Source organism: Muntiacus reevesi, chromosome 20 (assembly GCF_963930625.1).
Source record: "Muntiacus reevesi chromosome 20, mMunRee1.1, whole genome shotgun sequence".
NCBI lineage: Eukaryota > Metazoa > Chordata > Mammalia > Artiodactyla > Cervidae > Muntiacus > Muntiacus reevesi.
In genome coordinates, this window is record NC_089268.1 from 22,001,956 (window position 1) to 22,019,589 (window position 17,634).

The 17,634-nt window shown below is 42.3% G+C and overlaps 1 protein-coding gene across 1 annotated transcript in view; it reads right to left on the bottom strand.

Moving 5' to 3' along the window:
- Positions 1 to 7,819: 7,819 nt before the first annotated feature.
- Positions 7,820 to 17,634, bottom strand: part of TNFRSF21 (TNF receptor superfamily member 21) — a 62,760-nt gene continuing 52,945 nt past the window's right edge. The window contains exons 5-6 of the mRNA XM_065912638.1: positions 10,879 to 11,107; positions 7,820 to 9,234 (exon numbers count right to left, since the gene is read on the bottom strand). Coding sequence (XP_065768710.1) covers positions 9,005 to 9,234; positions 10,879 to 11,107 — 459 coding nt within the window. The 3' untranslated portion in view covers positions 7,820 to 9,004. The remainder of the gene's footprint in view (positions 9,235 to 10,878; positions 11,108 to 17,634) is intronic.

A 17,634-nucleotide genomic window follows, 5' to 3' on the forward strand; every position in this document is an offset into this window, starting at 1 on the left:
ATGTAAGTGTCCCCACGTTCGGTGGATAGTTAGTATATAAGAGGCCCTTTGTGGAATCCCCTCAGAGAAGATATCTACGCCCACTTCTCAGCTGTGAGACCATCTCCTCCAGAATAAATCATCCATGAACTGAGCCAGGGTTCAGGACAACCAGGATTCAGACTGAGGAGGAAGCAGGAAACACAGGGACAGTTGCACTGATCACAGTAAATATGTGATGTCTTGTCAAGTATCCGACACATTAACTTTTGCTGAAGACATGTATACATATGCAGTTAGTGCATCATTCAGCTGGCTAAGCTACTTAACCAGAGCAGAACTCATGTTCTCCATGAGGATTTACTTTGTATTTTTTATTATGAATAAACAAAAGCATAAAAGTTTCATAAACCCCAGGGTATTCATTTCCCAGATTCAACAATAGTCCACTCATGACCAGACTTCTTTCATGGATAGTCCACCCTCTCCCTTCCCAAACCCACATTATTTTGAGGCAAATCCAGAAGGAGCATATCATTTCTGATGAGATTTTCTTTTTTTAAGGAAAGGGATAAGGGACATATACCATTTACAAACATTTCATTTTTCCTAAATCAAGGCACGCATGGCACTGAACAGGCAGGTTGAGCACAAAGTGACTAGTTGTAGTCCTTTTAAACTGATTTTCCACTTTATATTTATACCCTGTATTTATTTACTAATTTTTTTCCCATGCCTTTTGACTTGCTGGATCTTAGCTCCCCAGCCAGGGATTGAACCTGGGCCACAGGAATGAAAATGCCATGCCCCGGTCTGTGGCTGAGTGTGGCTGTGTTTTGAAGATTAAGAATGAATTAGCCAATAAAGCAGATGGAAGGCAGTGGAGAATGCAGGAGGATTATTTTAGGCAGAAGAAACACCCTGACAGGGGTCTATGAAGAAAATTTGGGGTCTATTTGGGAAACTGCAAAATGTACCACATAGCTGGACCAATAAATCTGAGTGGTGAAAGGGGGAGAACAAAAAGGACTGTAAATGTCGGATTAAACACAGTACAGTCACTGGAGGATAGTACGGATTGGTTGGGGTGGGAACTGGCTAGCTTAGAGCTGGTGGGAGAAAGGAGACCTGCTTTGGTGGAGATACAGCTAGGATGCACTCTACAAGCACCTGGAAGTCTTTTCAACTTCCACAGCATCTCCTGAGAAAACATGCTCCCAAGACTAGCATATCTCTTTGCTGGTTTACTAAAGACTTCCTCCCACAGAGATTTTTCCTTGATCAAGAACCTACTTGTTGAAGTAGGCATGATACCCAAGCAGGCACATTTATTTTTTTCGCAAACATTTGTTTTCTCTGAAAACATTTTCAAAACAGAAGCTAGACTAGATCTTATTATTTTTATCTATTTCTTCCACTTGGGGCAATAAAGCAGATGTTAATTGGGATGTGTGCTCAGCCGCGTCAGTTGTGTCCGACTCTTTGTGACCCTATGAACTGTAGCCTGCCAGGCTCCTCTGTCCATGGGATTCTCCAGGCAAGAAAACTGGAGTGGGTTGCCATGCCCTTCTCCTGGGAATCTTCCCAACCCAGAGGCCAAACCTGCATCTCATATGCCTCCTGCATTGGCAGGTGGGTTTTCTACCGTTAGTGGAAAGGCAATAATGTAGATAAATCACCTTTGTGGTGGTTGTTTTGATTAGATTGACTGTATCTGTATTGCACCTGTGGAAATATATTTGGAAATTATCACTTCGTATTCTAAGAATTGTTTAATCATGTAGCTGAGGCTTTCAGTTAGATTTGTAGAACTTGGAATCTAGAGTTGCCAGTTGACTGCTGGATTGGAGTACGTAGATAATCATTTGCCATGGAATCATCTATTCTGTCATTACTGCCCCAATTTGCTTGGTAGTTAAATATTCCACACTTTGCACTTGAGTTGTTGCACTTGACTGCTTTTAGAGCTCAAGGGCTGGATGGATGTTTTTAAGTTTCAAGGTTCATGAATCTGAATGCCGTGAAGTATGCAGTAGAGTGTTTTGGAGTGAGAAATGTGATTAAATGACCTCTAATGTCCCTTCTATTTATGTAATACTCTAGTCCTTGGACCATAGAGATCTAGAGCTATGAAATTTAACCATATATATGTTGTTTTTTAAAATTATCACTTTTAATGTTCCTTAAAAAGGAAAAGGCTAATTTCTACCTAAGAATCCTAGTATGGTCAAAGGGAGACCATATACCATGGGAAAGGAGGTGTTTTGATGGACCCCCTCCCCTTGGGGAGCTGGCAAGGAGAGTCAGAAGTGGGTTGGAGTTAGAATTAAACTAAATTTCAGAAAGATGACTCAATGACCAGTTAGGTGGAAGTAAGAGTTTGGCCACATTGAGTTCCAGTTTCATATTTTATGAACTGTGGATTCAGGGACCACCAAGAATCTTGTTCCAGGACAGTTCCACTTCCCCTGCATACAGCTGTGACTTCATCTGCACTCATTTGCTCCCCCTTTGAATCAGAGGCTCACTCCCCCATCTTCCTCATTTCTCATGATTTTTATGCTCTGATTGTATTGTCTTGCTTGGTTCTGTGAGTCTGTTCACTCACCTCTCAACTTCATCCATAACGGCAACTGTGCTCCCAACTTCAGGGATAAATCTGATCTTGGAAGAAGTAGGTCTATTTGGGGAGTACTTAGGGCTTTCCTGATGACTCAGCAAGTAAAGAGTCCATCTGCAATGCAGGAGACACAGGGGATGCAGGTTTGATCCCTAGGTCAGGAAGTTCCCCTGACAGAGGAAATGGCAGTCCACTCCAGTATTCTTGCCTGAAAAATCCCATGGACAGAGGAACCTGGCAGGCTACAGTCCAAAGGTTGCAAAGCGCTGGACACGACTGAGCAACTAATCACCCATGCAAGGCACACACTGAGCTTAAAATCCCTATCTTTAAATCTCCCCACTCTCAAATCATCATGAGGGGGGTTTCTACTCCTATTTCCAAACTTTGAAGGGCTGTGTGCCCCATCCATGTTGCTGGCCTTCTAGGTACTAACATCCAGCCCTCTGGACATTGACTCACCACCTGCTGTGCTCCTGTGGGTGGCCACCACTTGATTTTAAACTGGTCGGCCTTGAAAATTGTCCTTGACCCACAAGTTCTAGTTTAGATCCCTGGGACACAAACCCTCTGGGATCTGCCTCCAACTATTTCTCCCAGCTGGGCTCCTACGTGAACTTTCAGATTCTGTCTTGACTCAAGCGAGGCTCATAATCCATAGTCCATAATTCCCTAGTCTATCCCACCCACTGCCAGGCCTATGACCCCAGATTGGTTTCAGGCCAGGGAGAAAGTAAAGGTGAAATGTCTGACTCTGCTAAAGCCTTTCCTCAGTTATCAGCTCCACATGGTCACTTTCTAATTGCTTTTCTCTCATCTCAATTTTCTTTCTAGTATGTCTGAATCCTGGTCTCTGATCCAGAGCTTGACCTGACCATGGTAACAGTGTCTGTCTTACGTCTCTTGCTTCCTTGGAACTCTCAGAGCCTCCTTAGCCCTGGGATACGACCTTACTCTGATAGATAGCTCAGATGGCTCAGACCTTCCTGGTCTCTTTTTTCCTTTGCCAGGTCTTAGTTGTGGCAAGCAGGATCTTTGATCTTCATTGCAACACACAGAAATCTTTTAGTGGTGGGGCCTTCATTATGGCATGAGGGATCTTTAGTTGTGGCACATGGGATCTAGTTACCGGATCAGGGATCGAACCCAGGTCCCCTGCATTGGGAGTGTGGGGTCTTAGCCACTGGACTACCAGGAAAGTCCCAGACCTTTCTGGTCTTAACCAACAGCAGCTGTAGGTTAAGGACTTCTGACCCCCAAACCCAGTGTTCTTTCTGGGATGCCACAACATTATGATTTATATCAGTGCCCTAACTTCCCACCTGAAAACCACAGGCTCCCTGGATGATATCCAAGGTTCTGTACAAAGGTAAGGGCTACAATTTTGCTAAAAAAAGATTGGATTTACTTGAGGTCAAGGTAGGTTAGCTGCTGCATCTACAGGACTAGACAATGAGATTGATAGCCTAGTGGCCCAGGTGTTGCAAAAGTCTGAGATTCTATGATTAAATCAGTGTGGCTTTACGTCTCATGATATCTTATTTCATTTCTTTGAAAATTGGTAAACTTTCAATCAAATATATATAGAAACATAAATCAGAATAACATCACTTCCCAAGTGTTCTTGTTTAATTATACATTCATAACATCCCTTCCCAAATATTCTTGATTAATCATACCTTATATATTATGCTCAAAGCCCCAAGAATTGATTAGTTGCAGGTGGGTTCATCAGAGCAATTAAGCCATAAACTGTTGCCCCAACTGGACTTGATAGTGTATACATTCCTAACAGTTATATAACATGTTAAAGCAGGGTTATGGGTCCTAAAGGGCTTCCCAGGTGGCTAGTAGGTAAAGGATCTGCCTGTCAATGCAGGAAATGCAGATGTGGGTTCAATCCCTGAGTCAGAAAGACCCCCTGGACAAGGAAATGGCAAGCCACTTCAGTATTCTTGCCTGGAAAATTCCATGGACAGAGGAGCCTGTCTACAGTCCATGGGGTCACAAAGAATCAGACATGATTGAGCATGCGTGCTATGGGGCCTAAAGCAAGTCTGCAGAGTTGAGTGGGACTGGTGATAGCAAGATTCCCAGGTTACCTCCCTGTAAGATTTACCCATCAGATCTGGGGTAGGACTTTAGAAGCACACTCTTCATTCAGTCTTATATCAGCAATTGTCCAAGCTGACAACATCGGCATCTCCTTCAAAAACACTCATGTCTGGGTCCCATCCCTGAGATTCTGACTTAACTGGTCTGGAGTTTAACCTGGGCATTAGATTTCTCAAAGCTCCCCTGGCTGATTCCACTTGCTATAGGTTCTGACCAGGATTGCCTGACTCTGGAAATCTCTTTGGATCATCTCTCCTGTGGAGTGGGTATAATCTTCTCGCATATCGGTGCTACTCTTTGTAAGCCTCCTTGAAACCAAAGCTTAATCTCAGACTGCTCAATGTGATCTGGTGACTGGCAGCATCCAAGTCCAGGTATCTACCCCCACCCCCAACAGCTGAAACAGAACCTGCACTTTAACAAGATCTCCAAGTGTTTCATTGCTTATTAATGTTTAAGGAGCACAGCAAAGTGGCCTCAAACTATGCATTTCTAAAAGCTCCCAGATGGTGTAGTTGGTTGGTCTCCGGTCCACAGAGTCAAGAATCTAAACCACTTTTGTCAATGTGGCCCAATGAGGGTGTCCAGAAAAATTGTGGGGGAAGCTCATTTTCCATGTCACCACAAATCTCCTGAATCAAACTCTCTGGAAATCTGCCTTGTTAACAACCTGTTCATTCCCAGACAATGCTTACTTACACAAAGAGGAGCACGGAGGCATGTCCAACATCTCCCCAGAGTGGGAATCATTCTCTCCTTTGAAAACCAGCCCTCTCTAATTGTTTCAAAGCTCCCCTGCATTTAACCTAAATTGGCCTCCAGGAAACAATATGACTCTAAAGAAAAATAAACTGCCCCTTCCTTAGCCTTTCAGATTACTTAAGATAGTGTTTCTCTTACCTCCATGGATCTTCATCATCAAGTGTAGATTTCCCAACAATTACTCCCTTTCCTATTTCTTACTCTCCTGGTTGTTGCCTCCACCCTACACTGGAGACCTTCCAGTTTCCCAGACCCCTCAAAGTAAGGCAGCTCCAACCAGAGAGAAAAGCTGCAAGGTGAGCAACATATTATATGAATCAAATTATCATTAACTCTGACAGAACATGCTGTTTTTTTTATGCTGTTTTTTAATAGTGCAACTAGCCTTTGCTTTTTTTTAAGAATAGCTATATATATATATATTAATTCAATATTAAGCTTCTGAAATCCCCAAAAGATGGGGTATATGTATACATATAACTTATTCACTTTGCTGTACAGTAGAAACTAACAACATTGTAAAGCAACTATACTCAAATAAAAATTCATTTCTGTTTAACCACAATTCCTATGTTCCTTTCCCCTTCGTCACCAAGAGTTGCCAGGCCATTCCTATATTTTCACAATTATTAATTCACCTTAAGTATAGCATTTTTCCCTACAGTGAAAAAGTGAAAGTGTTAGTCATTCAGTTGTGTCTGACTCTTTGCAACCCTATGGACTGTACCCTGCCAGGTTCCTCTGTCCATGTAACTCTCCAGGCAAGAATACTGGAGTGGGTAGCCATTCCTTTCTCCAGGGGACCTTCCCAAACCAGGGATCCAATTCGGGTATCCTGCACTGCAGGCATATTTTTTACCATCTGAGCCACCTTATTTATTCAACTTAAGTATAGCATTTTCCCTATAACCCAGTTCCATTTCATCACCATGATCTCTGACAAATGAGTTCTGGTTCTGGTTCTAGTACTGAATAAACAGTCTCAGATTCAAGTTGAAGTCTGATTGCTACAGCTCTTCTGTTGGTCCTTAAGCAAGTTCCTTAGCCTTTAAAATAAAGCCTATTTTTAATCTATAAAATGGGCATAATAGTTCCTATCTTATAGGATAAATGTGAAAAGTCAATAAAGTATAAAGCTGTGTAAATAATAAGTAAAAGCATCCCCAAGATATGAAGAATTTACACATTTAATAACCACAATGCTGACTCATTCATTCATGTTTTCCACCCCCACATAAAATAAACAGTGCTCCTGAAATCTTCTGAGAAACAAACAAACATCTGTCTCTACCACCATCCAGGACCCATGCTGGTTTAGCTTTTCCTTTTGTGAAGAGTGTCTGTGCTGTTGACAAAAGAGGAAGGGAAACCTGGCCCAAGAGCCATGAAACCAAATCCCAGGATGGCTCTCTAGAAACCAGCCACATGGAAGTACACAAAAGCGGAAAACCCCTTTAATGTCAGTGACACGGGTGTCAGAGTGTTCAGACTGGGCATCTACTTCCAATTTCTTACTGAAAGAGGAACTCAAAGTTGCTGAGGCTTCTGACTGTGGGAGTTCCGTAGAGCCAGGGTTCCCAAGCTAAGGGGGATATGCAGTGAAACATAAAATATAACATAATAGATAAAATGTAAAGTAATATGTACCCCCCCGCCCCACATAGCATGTTACCCTGCCATACTTCCCAGAAAGTTGCCCATAGTTATTCAGGGGCAACGGGGCTTCATATAGAAGTCTATGAACTTGTATAGACCCGCCCATGAGCGTTAGTTTCCTAGATGGAAATGAGTAAGAAGCATATAATCCAAGGACTAGTCAGCAGTTAAACCTCTCCACCTCCAAAGCCTCACTTCTTAAAAGAGAGACAATCTCAAAAGCAGAAGCCTCAGATTCACCCCTGCAAAATCAGGAAACGCTTGGTCACCTTCAATGCTTGGAAGTCTTTCTCTACAAATCTTTGCTAATATGCATGATTCACAAATTAGAAAGACTAAAGTTTTAATTTTTTTAATTTTTGAAATGCTTCTTTCTTTGGTCGTGCTGGATCTTAGCTGACTCCCACGGGATCTTTCGTCGAGGTAGGCAGACTTCTCAGTTGTGGCGAGTGGGCTCTCTAGTTGTGGCTCACAGGCTCCAGAACATGTGGGCTCGGTAGCTGCAGCATGGGGGCTTAGTTCCCCAACCAGGGATCGAACCCAGGTCCCCTGCATTGCGAGGCAGATTTGTAACCACTGAACCACCAGAAGTCCCTAGAAAGGCTGAAGTTTTTAGAATATACTTTTCCAAGAGACTGATCAAAGAGTTCTGCCTTGAACACTCAGATAAGACAAGGATTAAATATACTCCAACTACTCAAGTAACAAACACCTAATATTTATTAATAAATTAGTACACTTGAAGGCATTTTTCTGATATCAGTCCCTCACCATCACACCCACAAACCCCACCCACACAAAGGGAGTCAACACCACCTTTGCGTTAGAATCCATCAACTGAGCATCAGACAGCACGTCTATAAATGGGAGCAGAGTTGCAAATATATCAGGTAAGAGTTCTTACAGCGGCAGCCATTTTTAATTAAAGTGATTGAACGAAAGAAACCCACCAAGACCAAGGCCTTGAGGGCAGACCGGACCTATTGACTATGTGTGTATAAAAAACAAGACATCTTGTCAAGCAAAGCTGGGCAAATTCCCTTTGGAAAAGGTGCCAGTTGTCACCGGCACTTCAATTGTGACTTTCCAAAGTGCAGCAATAGATTCCAGAACAGCTCAATCCTTAAAAGATGAAGTTCAAGTTCTTTGGTGGCCTGGTTGACAAGCCACTTGAATAGCAAAGTCGTGATGGCTTGTGAGGACTTCATGTCTCCAGCCCAGAGTAGATTAGCGTAAGGGGACAAGCGTTCAACACGGTGTCCAGGTGAAAACCATACAATCGGCAACAGTGTGGTCAAGTTTCAGCCATGAATATGAACTATCCAAAAAGGCATATTAGAAAGATAACTCAAAATCTAATTGCATTACAGTAACTCAATGGGGTCTTACATTTCTCGAACCCTTAAGAAAATCCATAAATGATGAATAATAAAATAGTAATAATCAAAGCAGAAGTGGATTTTGAGACACGAAGACGGCTTATAGCATTCATAAGATGCCATGACACTTTTAAGAAGAGCCTCACAATCCAGTGTGTGAGAAAAGCCACACTGCATTTGTGGTTCATTAAGTGAAGTTAAAGTGCACAGAACAATTTTGAGAATACATACAAAGGCAAAACAGAGAAAATAGGGAACCTAAAAAAAAAACTTCAGTGGTGGATATTCTGAAACAGTTGAAAAGGCTTATATGCTAATTTCCCAGATGGGTTTTTAAAAAGAAAGAACTCAAAACACTGGCCATATACTCCGTTAAACACACACGCACGCGCGCACACACACCAAAAAAATAAAAATTAAAAAAAAAAAAAAAAAAAAAAACCCACCCTGCCACTAAACTGAGTAATTTCCAGAGTGCAGTATTCCTCGTGTTCTACAACAGGTCGGGAAGATGACTATAAACAGAGTCCAGGAGGGTCTGGCTGGCTTCCTGGCTCTTGACTCCAATGATCTCAAACAGCCGATCCAGCTTGTCCTCGGCCTGAGGAATTTCTTCGATCACCCGCAGCTCCTCGGGGTTCAGGATGTGGAGCATGTCATCAAAAATAGGCTGCAAGTCGCAGGGGTCCAGGCGCACCTGTCTCAGCACTGTGTCCTTCTTTTCTGCAGGGAAGGGAGGGAAGGGGACAGCTGTCAAGGGACTGCGTTAGACAACGGGAGAGTTAAGGTGACAGTGATCCTCGCCCCAGGCTGTCCCCACCCTCGACAAGGTGAGGGAGTGAAGCTCTGGCACATTTTAAACAACACGGTGGGTTTTGCCAACATTGTGCATAAGATAACAAGCAAGATTGACCTAATAGAGATCAGACAAGGATCTGCTTGATTGGGTTGTTGATGGAACATGACATTTGCCTGGACTCATGTGACTTCTAAGTTCTTCCAAAACTCAGAAGGATGCTGAAATACTTAAAGAAACTTAAAAGAAAGAAACGTCACCACTTTTCCCATCTGTAGCATGTGTTAGTAAGCAAAGACCAGTCCAGTCTTTCCTCCACAAACATTCCAAGTTAATAATCGGCTTATCTGATTTTCTAATTATATTGTTATATTTTGGGCTTCCCTGATAGCTCAGTTGGGATAGCTGCAGAACCTGTCTGCAGGAGACCCCGAAGTTCAATTCCTGGGTCGGAAAGATCTGCTGCAGAAGGGATAGGCTACCCACTCCAGTACTCTTGGGTTTCCCTTGTGGCTCAGCTGGTAAAGAATCCACCTGCAATGCGGGAGACCTGGGTTCTGGGTTTGATCCCTGGGTTGGGAAGATCCCTTGGAAAAGAAAAAGGCTACCCACTCCAGCATTCTGGCCTAGAGAATTCTGGTCTGGAGAAGTACATGGGGTCGCACAGAGTTGGACACGACTGAGCGACTTTCACTTTCACTTTGTTACATTTCAAAAGTAAACTTCTAAGAGCCAAGGCACATAAATAAGAAAATAACGCTTGCTGGGTTATATCTTAAAATGGGGTAAGAAACTAAACTATTATTACCGTTATAAAAAGTATTCTCTAAAAGATAATAAGTACCAAATTACAAACTAAAATATAAATCTTTATAAGAATAGGTATATGACTATATAAAGTACAAAATATAAATATGTAAAATAGAATATATTTATAAATATGTAAAAGTTAACAACATAAAATATAGCCCTTTCAGTAAAATATAACTGGTGTTACCCAACCTAGGAAATTTCTAACAAAAGTCAGTCATCAATATAGTATACCTGTTAATTCCCTACCCTGCTATTCAGAACTGCAAGCAGCAAATTATTTACCAAATGCGTCAGTCCAGAATCTTTAAAACATTATTTGCAACCAAGTTTAACAGAGCGAATTTTAATTTGAGTCAATAAAACCTATACTCCAGACTCTCAAGATAAGTTATACTTTAAATCCCTGTGTTCTACAAGCCTGGTAAATAATTTGCAAAAAGGAAAAAAAAAAAAAAAACCTGCCAGACTACACGTTATCGGACTTTCCCCGAAACACTTGATAGCATCATGAGGACTGAGGGTGACCGATACTCCTGGATACGGCCCCGGGCCAGACAGTCGGGGCTGTAAAGATTTTCCAGGCGGGTCCCGGATGGGGAGTGACATAGTTTCTCACAGGCTAGCCTCCCCTCAGAGTCCAGGGCAGGTCATTCAGTTCATCCTGCTCCTACTGGAACGAGGAACTAAAAGAGGGAGAGATCCCAGGGGCTCTTCTGGGGGAGGCTTAAGAACGAATGCGGGTCGCCAGGCATCTGTACCTTTGGTAATAAAGGAGCCGTTCCTGCTCAGCGCGGAGGAGCCGCTGGACGTGGAGTCACAGCGAAGGAGGGGCTCAGACTCATCCACGAAGAAGCCCTTGTTCTTGTCCAGAGGGGACGGTTCCACCGTCAGGAGCGTGGAATTCTCAAGTTTCGTGTTGGGGCTGGGGATTGGGCTGGGGCTGAGCGGGCTGGGGTTCATGGGGAGAGCCAGCTTGTCAGTGTCCAGCTGTGGAAAGAAACAAGCCATTGTGAACTACAGAGCCCAAAATTACAGAAATTTTAATGGACCAGAATCTGAAAAGGAATATATATATATATATATATATATATGGGTGTGTGTATATATATATATATATATAACTGAATCACTTTGTTGCACACACCAGAAACTAACAGAATATGGTCAATCAAGTCTACTTCAAGTGAAAAAAATAAACATAAACTTTTTAATTAAACAATTATAGAGAAAAATGAAATTAAGAGCCCTTTCCAGGCACTTTTTGTTCCACTTAACATTTTATAGAGAAATTCTCCCATTTTGACAGTCCATAACTTACATTATTGCTATTTTGCAATACACATACACACATACTCATAAACCCTTCAAAATACACTTGAGGGCTATGTTTGAAGATTAAAAATGAGGAATTATGTGTATATCAAGCTGTTACCTCACAGGAGTGTAACTAGACAAGAAAGTGAAAAGGAAAATCCTCAACCTAAAATATAATTTTGTACCACTGGAAATAGTTTAGATAACATACAGCATATTCTTGTTTGTTTTGAGATGAATTTGTGTGCCCTTAAAATTCAGAAGTTGAACTCTTAACTCCCGATACCTCAGAATATGACTGACTATTTTTGGAGATAGGATCTTAAAGAGGTAATGAAGGTACATGGGCCCTCATCCAACGTGACCAATGTCCTTATAAGAAGAGACGAGGACACAGACACTCAGACGGGAAGCCACATAAAGACACAGGGAGAAGACAGTCATCTTCTACACCAAGGAGAATCAACACTACCAACATTTCTATCTCAAACTTCTAGTCTTCAGAATTGTGAGAAAACACACTTCAGATGCTTAAGCTTCCCTGTCTGTGGCCCTTTACCATGACAGCCCTTGCAAACGAATATTCCCTTCTCTTTACAGGTAAGGAAAAAGGCCCAGAGAAGATGAGGGACTGTCTTTAGGGCACTCCGCCAGGAAGTGGCAGGACTCAGACGAGACCCTGCATCTCCTGATTCCCACTTCAAACTAGCTCTGGGACTCAATAAAGCTGCTTCAAAGAATGAGAACAGGAGAACACCAGAGGCAAAAGCAGCTAGAAAGAGAGAGGGAGGACCACCCCTCTGAAACCAGTGGGTGGGCTCTTAAGGATGTAGTGGAGACCATGAAGCTCGCATTCCAGGGTGGGGGTCAGAGAGACAATCACAAGAAAGCCACCAAACAAGATGATTTCAGACAGAGACAGTGAGCATCATGACCACTCTGGCTGGACACTGAGCCTGGATTTTAGGGAGGCAAGGATCAACGTGGGGAGACCAGGTAGGATGATGCCATGGTGGCCAGGTGAGGTACAAACATGGCTTGTACCAGGATGCACAGGGAAGATGGGCAGAAGTGACAAGTAGCATCACTCCATTTTGCAGGTGAAATGACTGACGCCCAAAAGGGCACACAGATCCTGGGAGAAAGCCAATGTTCAACTCAGCCCAGCTGGGTATCTCTACTTGCCCTTGTCATTTGACACCACAGGTTAGAAATGTGGCAGGCACTGGTGGCATCTCCCAGTTGGCTGACTTATCTTTTTATTTGCTCTTCTGGCTGGGAGGGAAATCCGGGAGCCAGGTGGCCAGATGACACAGGGCAGGGTTCAAGGGATGATGTGTGCCCTTCCCGGAGCTGTTAATCACCGCTCATTAGAAACCTCATGACTCAACTCCCCGCATGTCAAGCGAGACATTTTCAAGTTCCTCAATCAGGAGGACACTGACCTTCATTTCAAAGCATGACGCTGACCAGTGGTAAAATGCACAAAGAAAAGCACAACTGCTTCTTTTATAACCTCTGAGGCATGATAAATTCTTGCAACTGAGTGCAGATTCTGAAGACCTCTGATAATGGCACGTCTAATGTCCCAACAGCATCTGTCCCCTGTACAAACCACCACCATCTTGCTTCTTCTGCTTCCAGAGCAAGCTTAAGACTTGGGTAACATGTATTACCACCAATCCCCTTCTGATCCACAGACAGGCTTTACAGATAGCTTTTTTTTTTTAATGTGGATCATTAAAAAATTCATTAGTGAATTTGTTACAACATTGCTTCTGTTTCATGTTTTGGTTTTTTGGCCCTGAGGCATGTGGGATCTTAGTTCCCTGACCAGGGATCTAACCTGTACCCCCTACACTGGAAGGGCAAGTCTTAACCACTAGACCCCCAGGGAAGCCCTTATAGATATGCTTTGAAGACCTGAATTCATTAGGCCTTGGCATGCGCCCCTCCTCCTTGAAAATGCACATGGCCATTCATGCCAGTACATGTTTTTTATTCACTCAATTAGACAAAGAACACTTGTCTACACTCCAGTACACGGATAACCCAGTCAGCCAATATATAGTGCACTATTCTTGCTTTAAAAAGAAATTCCCACCCACAAATCACATGCCAACAGACTAAGAAGTCCACCCACCTAGTTCCTGAACTCAGTTCGTTATTTAATTTCCCCCCCATTTTTACCAAAGGATCTTATCAGTAGAAAGTAAGCACATGACTCCCAACACGATTTGGAAAGACAGAATGCTGAAGCGGTGCTGTCCAATCATTAGCGGTGAGTTGAGTGAATGGGGAAATGCCACTAGGAATGGTTTTAGCATCTCCACAATAGCACTCACAATCACAGCTAAAGCCAGAGACCGTCTGACATACATCTTTCTAGAAAATCTGTTTTGCTACCAAGTAGAGATTATCTGTTGGAGAAGGCAATGGCACCCCACTCCGGTACTCTTGCCTGGAGAATCCAAGGGACGGGGGAGCCTGGTGGGCTGCCATCTATGGGGTCACACAAGGTTGGACATCACTGAAGTGACTTAGCAGCTTAGCAGAGATATCTGTTACTATACACAAGATACATAGTAGCTGGTTGCATTCCAGATTTCTCTAGAGTTACCTGCATTTTTTTTCCTATGAGAAAAAAAACAAAGAAAAAACCTCCCCTAGGAACTTACTTCTTTCCTCCCTTTGCTTTCCGGTTGACTGTATCTATCAAAATTGGTTTGCAGCACTGCAACTCAAACAGTGTCATCACCTGTGCTTTCTCTAACAAGAAATTGAGGCTTGGACTTCCTTGGTGGTACAGTGGATAGGAGTCCACTGCCAAAGCAGAGGACATGGGTGTGGTCTCTGGTCCAGGAAGATGCCACACGCTGTGGAGCAACTAAAGCCTATGCTCGACAAATACTGAGCCTGTGCTCCAGAGCCTGCGAGCCTCAAACACTGAAGACCATGCTCCTAGAGCTTGTGCAACAAGAGAAGCTACTACAATGAGAGGCCTGAGTACTGCAACAAAGAGTATCCCATGCTCACCGCAACTAGAAAGCCCCCATACAGCAAGGGAGACCCAGTGGAACCAAAAATAATAAATAATAATAAAAAAATAAGAAATTGAGGCTTCGGGATGTATGTAATAATTGATTCTTTATCAGTTCAGAAAGTTCACAGTTCAGGATTGAGTTTATAGCAAATAAAGAGCACTTACAAAAAGATTCAGGTACTAAAAAAGAAGACAAATGCTCTAAACAAGAAAGCCGGATGTCTAGAGAAACAGGCTATATCCTCCTGGAAAAGATCTGAACATAAACTTATCAAAATATTCACAAAAGAGATCCTGAGTAACTTAGTTTATTCCTTTTTCTTCTTTAAGCTTTCCAAATGCTCTACAGGGACATTAATTTTTTTTAATTAATTATTTTATTGAAGGATAACTGCTCTACAGAATTTTGTTGGGTTCTGTCAAACCTCAACATGAATCAGCCATAAGTATACATATATTCCCTCCCTTTTGAACCTCCCTCCCATCTCCCAGCCCATCACATCCCTCTAGATTGATACAGAGTCCCTCTATAGGGACATTAATTTTTATAATTAGGAAAACAATGTTATTTTTTAAACATACTCACCACTGATAAGTGTATTTTCCCTCTGTTAACTTGAAAGCATGGCTGTAAGAGTTCTTATTTTTATTGATAGCCAAGGAACAGGACAGCTGGAAAATCATCTACTTGACTGAGCACCTCTCTATACTTTTCTTAAGCATTCATGGGTACAAAAGGACAACAGTCCTCCCAACTTATTGCAGTGAGGCAAATGGCCTCACTGACTGAATGGCCTCTGGGAAAACTTGGCCAGTAAAGGCAATGGATTCACCAGATAGACATTTGAAGTTCCTCTGGAGATTGAAAAGTAGAGTTGTTTTTGCTTTATAGTCATGAGGTAATCATGCTAACTTAGACAACTCAGTTGAGAAAAAAGGGTTAGACAGTCAGACCAAGAAGGGGGAGGAAGCAGGGATTGTGAGAAAGAGCTTCCCAAGTAGCCCAAATATGGGTCTATTGTGTGAACTTCAAGAGCACATGATTTATTTTGGCCAAATGAACCCCAAATGTTCTCCTGATTAGTTTCCATGCAAATGCACTTTGTTCTTCCAGATACTGTATTTGCTGGTCCAAACTGATAAGAAAAGAGAGATAAGTGGTTCACCGTACTTGACACCTGAGTCATACCTACAGTTTCACTGCTGACTACTTGTCTTTCTGATTAACCAGAACCACTAAGTACAAGGAACCAACCAAATAAGATTAGGTAAACAAGCTATTGACTCAGGTTTGTGGGCTTGAATGTCTCTGGTTACAGAGGCTTGGGCAGCATTGGGGAGAACAATGATGTAACTTGTCCCGGGTCACACTGGAAAGAGCAAATTCTACTTTATCCTTGTAACCCTCTCCTCCCTCCCTCAACCAGCTCCCCAAAGCCACCTACCCACTTTGGGTATGCAGTCAAATCACAATCTGAAACTGAACCTCAAAACTCACTCCCCTCTTAGCATATATACACTACCATAGATAAAGCAGATGATCAACAAGGACCTGCCATGTAGCACAGGGAACTCAGTCTTCTGTAATAACATCTACAGGAAAAGAATCTAAAAAATGATATCACAATATATGTGTATATATAACTGAATCACTTCACTATACACCCGAAACTAACACCACATTGTAAATCAGCTTTACCCCAGTGAAAAATTAACTCTCCTCTTTTAATATCAAACCAAAACTCACTTCCCTGTTGACTGGCTTTTCCTAGGATGACACATTGTGGAAGCCTGAAGTGTTGCTCCAGCCCCCAGGGATGGTGGAGCCGTGGATGCAGAAGGTGTAATTATGGTGAGGGTGGTAAATAAACAAAACGAGAGTTTGAGAAGACTTTGCTTCTCTGCTATCATGGAACAGAATCCCTGAGGATACTCTGCAAACATGAAAGGGTGGAGGACTCCAGCCCCAGAAACCTTCTTTTCCACATGTTTCATGATCTTCATAGTCAGCTCCTAAGAATCAAAGCCATACCAATCCTGGAACGTCATGGCAAGGGAAGAAAAGAAATCTATCAGTAACTAGCTGTGTGGTCTTGGAAAAACTCTGTCCCCTTTCAGACCTGTTTCCTCATTTCTAAAAGAATAAGGTTACTCTAGGTCATCTCTCTTCACATTGTCTTACTTATTGTTTGCCTCACTACGGGCTCTTTTGTCCTCTCCCCTCAACACCTGCAGACCCCCCAACTCCCTTTGTCCTTCCAAGTTACTCCCACTGGTTCCTCAACTAAGGTTTAGCACTGAGTTATTTACAATTACTACCCAATTACAATCTCCCCGTGGTTGTACAATCTGTTTTCATAAAACTAATTAACAACTTTGATGCATCAGTGATCTCCTGAAATGAAGCCTTAATTACCCAGCCTGAATGCCCCTTGCCAATCTGCCAGAATGGTTCAACTTAACCCCTTGGCTCCTGGCATCACCCAGTCAGATTCCATAAGAGCCTTCTCTCTCCCCTCTGTAGCCAAATATGCCTGATATGGTTAAGGAGAAAGCTCCTTACACTCAAAAGTCTCCCTTCCAACTGAACTTTACCTCCAGATCTCACCCAACACTTAGAAAATAGGAAGAATTCTTATGCCACATTTGCGAGAATTTCTATCACTTAAAGATGGTTTTCAAAAATACATTTGCTAAATTCAATGGAAACTAATTGTTATTCCATCTGAATTGACCAGCTTGTTACTCAGCTCCAGTAAACAAAAAGGGACTTAAAAAAATGTCATCATCAATGCTCAGCTAAATGATGCAACATGAATATACGGAATCTATTTGATGCTAGCTAAGGTAGCTCTTATTAGCTCCATTTTACAGATGAGCAAACTATGGCTCAAAGAGGTTTAAGTAAACTGCCCAAGATTACAGAAACCACTGTTCTTTTCTCCAAAGCTCCAGATGTGATTCTAATGAGCAGCCATGTTTAAAAACAACTAGACTATATGATGATCTTTTACTTTTATTGTTTGTTTCACTTTTTCTGCTTCATGCGTTTTCCAGTTTCTGTCTCTCTTTCTTCTGTTGTTATTCTTTTTCAAGCTTTATCAAGTGTAATAGAAAAGCATTTGCACACACAAATACATAAACAGTATTACAATAT